Below are 8,324 nucleotides of genomic sequence, written 5' to 3'. Positions count from 1 at the left end.
TGATGTGTGTCTGGATGTGTGTCTGATTGTGTCTGGATGAGTGTGTATCTGATTGTGTGTCCTGGATGTGTGTCTGGATGTGTGTCTGGATGTGTGTCTGGATGTGTGTCTGGATGTGTGTCTGGATGTGTGTCGTGGATGTGTGTCTGGATGTGTGTCTGGATGTGTGTCTGGATGTGTGTCTGGATGTGTGTCTGGATGTGTGTCTGGATGTGTGTCTGGATGTGTGTCTGGATGTGTGTCTGGATGTGTGTCTGGATGTGTGTCTGGATGTGTGTCTGGATGTGTGTCTGGATGTGTGTCTGGATGTGTGTCTGGATGTGTGTCTGGATGTGTGTCTGGATGTGTGCCTGGATGTGTGTCTGGATGTGTGCCTGGATGTGTGTCTGGATGTGTGTCTGGATGTGTGTCTGGATGTGTGTCTGGATGTGTGTCTGGATGTGTGTCTGGATGTGTGTCTGGATGTGTGTCTGGATGTGTGTCTGGATGTGTGTCTGGATGTGTGTCTGATGTGTGTCTGATGTGTGTCTGGATGTGTGTCTGGATGTGTGCTGGATGTGTGCCTGGATGTGTGTCTGGATGTGTGCCTGGATGTGTGTCTGGATGTGTGCCTGGATGTGTGTCTGGATGTGTGTCTGGATGTGTGTCTGGATGTGTGTCTGGATGTGTGTCTGGATGTGTGTCTGGATGTGTGTCTGGATGTGTGTCTGGATGTGTGTCTGGATGTGTGTCTGGATGTGTGTCTGGATGTGTGTCTGGATGTGTGTCTGGATGTGTGTCTGGATGTGTGTCTGGATGTGTGTCTGGATGTGTGTCTGGATGTGTGTCTGGATGTGTGTCTGGATGTGTGCCTGGATGTGTGCCTGGATGTGTGTCTGGATGTGTGTCTGGATGTGTGTCTGGATGTGTGTCTGGATGTGTGTCTGGATGTGTGCCTGGATGTGTGTCCTGGATGTGTGTGCCTGGATGTGTGCCTGGATGTGTGTCTGGATGTGTGCCTGGATGTGTGTCTGGATGTGTGTTGGATGAGTGTTGGTGTGTGTTGGATGGTGCTGGATGTGTGCCTGGATGTGTGCCTGGATGTGTGCCTGGATGTGTGTCTGGATGTGTGTCTGGATGTGTGCCTGGATGTGTGTCTGGATGTGTGTCTGGATGTGTGTCTGGATGTGTGTCTGGATGTGTGTCTGGATGTGTGTCTGGATGTGTGTCTGGATGTGTGTCTGGATGTGTGTCTGGATGTGTGTCTGGATGTGTGTCTGGATGTGTGTCTGGATGTGTGCCTGGATGTGTGCCTGGATGTGTGTCTGGATGTGTGTCTGGATGTGTGCCTGGATGTGTGTCTGGATGTGTGTCTGGATGTGTGTCTGGATGTGTGTCTGGATGTGTGCCTGGATGTGTGCCTGGATGTGTGCCTGGATGTGTGTCTGGATGTGTGTCTGGATGTGTGTCTGGATGTGTGTCTGGATGTGTGTCTGGATGTGTGTCTGGATGTGTGTCTGGATGTGTGTCTGGATGTGTGTCTGGATGTGTGCCTGGATGTGTGTCTGGATGTGTGTCTGGATGTGTGTCTGGATGTGTGTCTGGATGTGTGTCTGGATGTGTGTCTGGATGTGTGTCTGGATGTGTGTCTGGATGTGTGTCTGGATGTGTGTCTGGATGTGTGTCTGGATGTGTGTCTGGATGTGTGTCTGGATGTGTGTCTGGATGTGTGTCTGGATGTGTGTCTGGATGTGTGTCTGGATGTGTGTCTGGATGTGTGTCTGGATGTGTGTCTGGATGTGTGTCTGGATGTGGTGTCTGGATGTGTGTCTGGGGGTGTGTCCGCACCCGGGATGCAGCCTGTGCCTGTGTGGGTGAGGGCCTGACTCCGTCTGAAAGTGAAGCGTCACCTGGAACAAATGAACAAGCTGTTTTGAACTTGTGAAATCGCAGCAGGTTGGAATTGTGTCACATTCCCATCTGAGTGGGTGGGTGTTCAGGCATTGAGTTTGTTCAGGGCAGAGTGGGAGGTTTCTCGGGGCTATGGAGTGTGAGTTTGAGTGTGGGCCGGGTTCTGAATGATGATTCTCTGCTGACAGGATAGCAGATGGGAGATTTCTCCTGTTGTGGTTCCTGGACGCACTGATCCAGGGAATGCAGGCAGCCTGTGTCTGTGAAGGTGTGGACCTGTGTGTGCGTGCCTGCCTGTGTTAGTGTAGCCTGGGAGCACTCGGCAGTGGGGTGGGTGTTTGGGGCAGTGTTGAGTGACAGAGCGGTGTGTGTGTGTTGTCTCTCCCCAGGTAAAATAATGACTGCAGACATCTCGTCCACATCCCGCACCTCTGCCCTCAAACCCCACCCCTCCAATCGTAACAAGGACTGGCGCCTCCTAGCAGAGCGCTTTAGGGAACATCTCTGGGACACCCACACCAATCAACCACACCGCCCCGTGGCCCAACATTTCAACTCCCCCTCCCACTCTGCCGAGGACATGGAGGTCCTGGTCCTCCTTCACCGCCGCTCCCTCACTACCAGACGCCTGGAGGAAGAACGCCTCATCTTCCGCCTCAGAACACTTCAACCCCAGGGCATCAATGTGGACTTCAACAGTTTCCTCGTTTCCCCTTCCCCCACCTCACCCTAGTTTCAAACTTCCAGCTCAGCACTGTCCCCCTGACTTGTCCAACCTGCCCAGCTCCTTTTCCACCTATCCACTCCACCCTCTCCTCCCTGACCTATCACCTTCATCCCCTCCCCCACTCACCTATTGTACTCTGTTATTTTCTCCCCACCCCCACCCTCCTCTAGCTTATCTCTCCACCCTGGGAGGCTCTCTGCCTTTATTCCTGACGAAGGGCTTTTGCCCGAAACGTGGATTTTCCTGCTTCTCGGATGCTGCCTGAACTGCTGTGCTTTTCCAGCACCACTCTAATCCAGACTCTTGTCTCTCCCCAGACTGTATGCTGGGCCTGAGGTGGATATCTGGAGCTGTGGGGTCATCCTCTACGCCCTGCTGTGTGGTACCCTCCCGTTCGATGACGATCACGTCCCCATGCTGTTCAAGAAGATCTGTGATGGGATCTTCTACACCCCGCAGTACCTCAACCCATCCGTCATCAGCCTCCTCAAACACATGCTGCAGGTTGACCCCATGAAGCGGACCACCATCAAGGATATCCGGTTAGTGACAGGACCACCTCCTCAAACAGCTTCCAGAAGATGGAGCAGGAGGAGGCCGCTCGGCCCATCCAGTCAGTAAACTAAGCCGTTCTGCTGAAAGGTCACTGACCTGAGATAGCTGTGGCCCCTGGCTACAGGTTGCTGTCCTGGAAATGCCCCCATGATCCCGATTCTGCCCCGTAGCCGGGCCGAGACGCGGCCCGTACCTTACCGAAGACCTACTGACCATCCACGAGGTTACATTTCCACCAGCCGCCTTCCTCTCCGACACCGGCAGCTCACACCAGGTTTTCATATCTCTGTGGAGAGAAGTGACAGTCCCGACCCCCTCCTTCCCCATTCCTGACACTGAAGTCCCACCCTCTCGGTGAGGAGGGTCTCTGTAGGAACGGAAGGAGCCCCAACTGGAGAAGAACCTGGTTTATTGTTTAGCACCAAAATAAGCCGTTACTGTTGGTATACGTCGGCTCGTCCCAGTCCTGGTAAGCAGCACAACCACGGTATAGATATGTTTTCCGAGATGTTATTATGGTGGGACTTGCACCGTGGTCTCCTGGTTCAGGAGTAGGTGCACTACCTCTGTGCCACATGAGGGCCCTGGATCTGCTTTCAAATGGGCTCCGGTGATGAGTTTCAACTCAGTTGAGAGTGTGGTGCTGGAAAAGCACAGCAGGTCAGGCAGCATCCGAGGAGCAGGAGAGTCGACGTTTCGGGCATAAGCCCTTCATCAGGTGTGAGCGGAAGATGGGTTTATGCCTGAAATGTTGATTCCCCTGCTCCTCGGAGGCTGCCTGACCTGCTGTGCTTTTCCAGCACCACCCTCTCGACTCTGATCTCCAGCAGCTGCAGTTTCTCTCCCTGGTGAGTTCCATCTGCCTGTTAGCTCAATGAGTCTCCCAGGGAGATTAGTTAGCGATTCCCCCATGGGCCTTGTCGGGGTTATCCCAGGGTTGGGAAATGCGGGAAATATTCCGGTGAGAGGAATTTTCAGTGGGGATCTGTTGGAGTGGGGGGGGGGGGGGGAGGGGGTTGAGTTTGAAATCTCTGTGATCTGCTGGAAGGTGACTGGCCTGTGATATCAGCGCTGCCCACAGGTGCTGGTCTGCCTGAGGGTTGGTGAGGTCTCCGTGCTGGGACAGTGCTTTTGAGGGAATGCTGTCTGTCCTTTTAGGAACACGAGTGGTTTAAGCAGGATTTACCCAAGTACCTGTTCCCGGAGGACCCAGCCTACAGCAGCAGTATGATCGATGATGAAGCTCTGAAGGAGGTGTGTGAGAAGTTTGAGTGCAGCGAGGAGGAGGTACTGAACTGTCTGTACAGCCGGAACCACCAGGACCCGCTGGCTGTGGCCTACCACCTGATCATCGATAACCGCCGCATCATGAATGAGGCCAAAGATTTCTACCTGGCGTCCAGCCCCCTGACAGTGCCTCCTTCCTGGACGACCAGCACTTTGTGGCCAGGGTTCACCCTGAACGGGTACCCTTCCTGGTGGCAGAGCCCGTGCCCAGGTCCAGGCACACTCTGGACGAGCTGAACCCCCAGAAATCCAAACACCCCGGGGTGCGGCGAGCCAAGTGGCACCTGGGAATCCGCAGCCAGAGCCGGCCCAACGACATCATGGCAGAGGTGTGCCGGGCCATGAAACAGCTGGGCTACGAGTGGAAGGTGAGGAAGCAGGGAACGCTGGAAGGGGGGGGGAGGGGGGAGGGAGGGAAGAACGAGGGAGAGCACTGGAGGGTAGGGAGAGAGCGCGGGGGGGTGGGAGGGGGAGGGGGAGCGGGAGAAAGGACAGAGAGAGCAGGGATGGGGTGAAGGTGGAGGAGAAGTGCCTCAGACTGAGCTGTTTGTTTATTGTTTCTCCTTTCATGTCTCTCCCCCCCCCCCCCCCCCCATGTCCCTCTCTCCGCCCAATCGTTTGCCTCTCCTCCCCCGGCACTGTCCCTCTGTCACCCTGTTGCGCTCGCTCTCTCTCTCTCTCTGTGTGACCTCGGTGCCCCCTGACCCTTGCCCCAGGTGGTGAACCCCTATTACCTGCGGGTGCGCAGACTGAACCCCAGCTCGGGGACCTTCTCCAAGATGAGTGTCCAGCTGTACCAGGTGGACAGCCGCACCTACCTGGTGGACTTCCGCAGCATCGAAGGTGAGGGGGAGTGAGGGAGCCCGGGGGGGGGGGGGGTCACAGTGGGGGTGGGGGGTGTGTGTGTTTAGATGCCTGTGGTGGGGAGCAGGGCAAAGGGTGGGAGAGAGTGAGAGGGTCCAATTCCCTTTGTGAGGAGGGGGCTGTTCAGGGTGGGGGACACTGTGGGGAAGGGGGGGAATCCTGTTCCAGGGTGTGATGGGGAGGGGGCTCGTGGCAATGTGACAGTCGGAGAGGACTGATCTAGTGCACTTTGAGGGAGGGTACAGGGGGGCAGTGATTGTGGGGGGGCGATTTCGGGGGGGTGTGGGGTGGGGGGGGCGATTTCAGGGGTTTGGGGTGGGGGTGTGATTTCGGTGAGGGTGATATTTCGGTGGGGGTGTGAGGGTGTGATTTTGGTGGGGTGAGGGGGTGATTTCGGGGGGGTGGGGTGGGGGGGTGATTTCGGGGGGGTGGGGTGGGGGGGTGATTTCGGCGGGGGTGGGGTGGGAGGCTGATTTCGGTGGGGGGGTGAGGGTGTGATTTCGGTGGGGTGAGGGGGTGATTTTGGGGGGGTGATTTGGGTGGGGTGGGGGGGTGATTTCGGCGGGGGTGAGGGGGGTGGGGGGGTCAGGGGGGCTGTGGGTGTCCTGTGCTGAACCTGCTCCTGATCTCCTGCTCCATTCTGTGCTGACCACGTCCCTTCTCCATCCAGCGGATGAGGTGAATGAGCCCAAGTCCGGCTCCACTACCCCTCGGCGTTCCGGATCCATCAGCAGCTACCACCGGAGTGGCTCCAGGACGGAGTCGGACACTGACTGCCCCGGGAAGCTGGCTGATGGTACCTTGTCGTGGTCTGGGAGCTCAGTGGAGTCTGGCGTCCCCTCGGATCTGGGCCCGAGGCCTGGCAGCCACATTATTGAATTCTTCGAGATGTGCGCAAACCTGATCAAGCTCCTGGCTAGGTAATGGCCACCTCTGCCTCTGCCTCTGCATTACAGTCTGATCGACTCTGACCAGCAATGCACAAAGCAACATGGGGAAACAGATTAATGCTTCAAAACATCTTCCTGCAAACCTCTAGCTCACCAGCAGCACGCTACTAATGGCAGTGTGAGTCAGCAGTCAGGCTGAGAGTTACTAATGTGTTTCCTTCTCTCTCTCTCTCTCTCTCTCTGTAACTCGTGAGCTCTGTCTTTAGTTTGCTCTACCTGTCTGTATGCTGATGTGAATCCATTGCTTTGCTGCATCTCTTACAACAACAGAAGGATGAGGAGTCGCAGTGGGTCCCAGTGTTTGCCCTCACCCTGCCCAGCCTCTGTGCCTCTCCTCCCTCTCCCTGACTGTCACCCTCTGTGTGAGTCGTAAGCAGAGCAGCTTGGCAAGTTTTCCAGTGAGGTGGTGGGCTGGTGCAGTGTGAGGGGACCCAGCCCAGTTCACAGCACTGCAGAGCAGTGGCCATTCTGCACCATTCACTGGTGTTGCTCTGTCTGCTCTCTCTCAGTCTCAAACAGGAACAATTCCTCCCTTGGACAGTTACCTGCGGATTGTTGCACAGTGTCAAACTGCTCTGTTTGGGGAACGTTAGCTTAAGCTCTTTGGTGTTTCCGGTTTGAAGGTGGTTCCCTGGCAGGAACGTTGTGGATTGGGTATCCTGGGTTCTAGCTCAGTGCCCAGGAGGAAGCGCTCTTTTCCAGGGTGTGGTTAAGTAGTAATTACAATTCCCCACGCTCCGGCTTAACCAGCCTCTCTCCAGAATCAGTGGTCAGGGCTTGGCTGTGGATGTTTCCTGAGATTTCCCAACCGTGTTGGAGATGCCTGTCCTTCGGCTGTTCAGGTTGTGTGCGGGGCCCACCTGTTAGCATGGAATGTTCTGTCAGATTTCTGACGTCGGTTTCAGGTGAGCGCAAAAGGGTTGGGGTTCCTGTCCAGCTTCAGTTGGATTATACGCTGAGGGGTACAAACCATCCCATACACAGTGAGGCACAGCACTATGCAGGGCACACATACCTTCCCACTGAGTGGTAGCTTCTGAGATAAAGCATAGCTGCCCAGGAGAGGGAACATGTAAAGCAGTGAAGGGAGACCGAAGGAACAGGGAGGGGTCGCTTTGCTCTGAATCTGCCCAGGGAGTGTTTGACAGGGACAGTGTAGATGAAGCTCAGTATAAGAGGGTAGAGTGAGGTTTACTGTGCTGGACATTCCGTGATGGTAAGGATGGAGTCAGGCTCGGTTCGGAACAGCCCTGGAGCTGGTGAACCTGCTGCTCAGTGCTGCCTCTGTGGGAAGTAGCCGTTCAGGTCAAGGTGGGCGGAGACCTCCGGAAGGGGCTGGCAAGCAGCCGTGGGCAGTCCCGGGTTCCTCTCAGGCTAATTGGGTTTTGCCAACTCCCTGAGTGCCAGGAGGAGCGCTCTCCCCCTCCCCCTCCCCCCTCCCCCTCCCCCTCCAGCTGGTTGATCACTGACTGGATATGAGTGCTGTGACGTGGAATCAATAGGCGAACGAGGGAAAAGCTGTGGTTCAAAGTGCAGCAGCTTCTGTGAATCGGGAATTGAGTGTAAACTGTATCAGAAATTTGCACACATCTGATTTTGTAGATTTATTTTTTAGGCTGTATCTATTATGCACACTACCTATTTACTGAATATTATGGTTTACCTTTTGCCACTTAGTGGCAGTCTTAAAGGATTAAAATTAACAAAGCAATTCATTTTGTAAGAAAATAAACTCATGATTGATTTTACAACCATCCAGGCTGGAACTGCTGTTTCATTTCCAGCAATCCCCCTTCATCTTACAGCTGCAGCAACCCCCATTACAGGCACAACACGGCCCAAAGTGTACTGTCTGAGGGTGAGGGAGGGTGGTTCACTCGAGGGGTGAGGGTCTGGAATGTACTGAGGGTGAGGGAGGGTGGTTCACTCGAGGGGTGAGGATCTGGAATGTACTGAGGGTGAGGGAGGGTGGTTCACTCAAGGGGTGAGGATCTGGAATGTACTGAGGGTGAGGGAGGGAGGTTCACTCGAGGGGTGAGGGTCTGGAATGT

The 8,324-nt window shown here is 55.2% G+C and overlaps 1 protein-coding gene across 1 annotated transcript; it reads left to right on the top strand.

Moving 5' to 3' along the window:
• The first annotated feature begins 2,923 nt into the window (after positions 1–2,923).
• On the top strand, positions 2,924–8,027 carry LOC122556377 (5'-AMP-activated protein kinase catalytic subunit alpha-1). The gene is given in 5 exon segments (XM_087975186.1): positions 2,924–3,163; positions 4,331–4,571; positions 4,574–4,827; positions 5,176–5,302; positions 5,994–8,027. Coding segments are annotated over 5 exon segments (1,008 nt in total). The 5' UTR covers positions 2,924–3,031; the 3' UTR covers positions 6,248–8,027.
• Positions 8,028–8,324: the final 297 nt, after the last annotated feature.

This window comes from Chiloscyllium plagiosum, unplaced genomic scaffold, assembly GCF_037043375.1.
Source record: "Chiloscyllium plagiosum isolate Xiang-an unplaced genomic scaffold, Cpla_swu_hap1 HiC_scaffold_2, whole genome shotgun sequence".
Taxonomy (NCBI): Eukaryota; Metazoa; Chordata; class Chondrichthyes; order Orectolobiformes; family Hemiscylliidae; genus Chiloscyllium; species Chiloscyllium plagiosum.
This window is presented reverse-complemented; position numbering and strand designations above follow the sequence as displayed.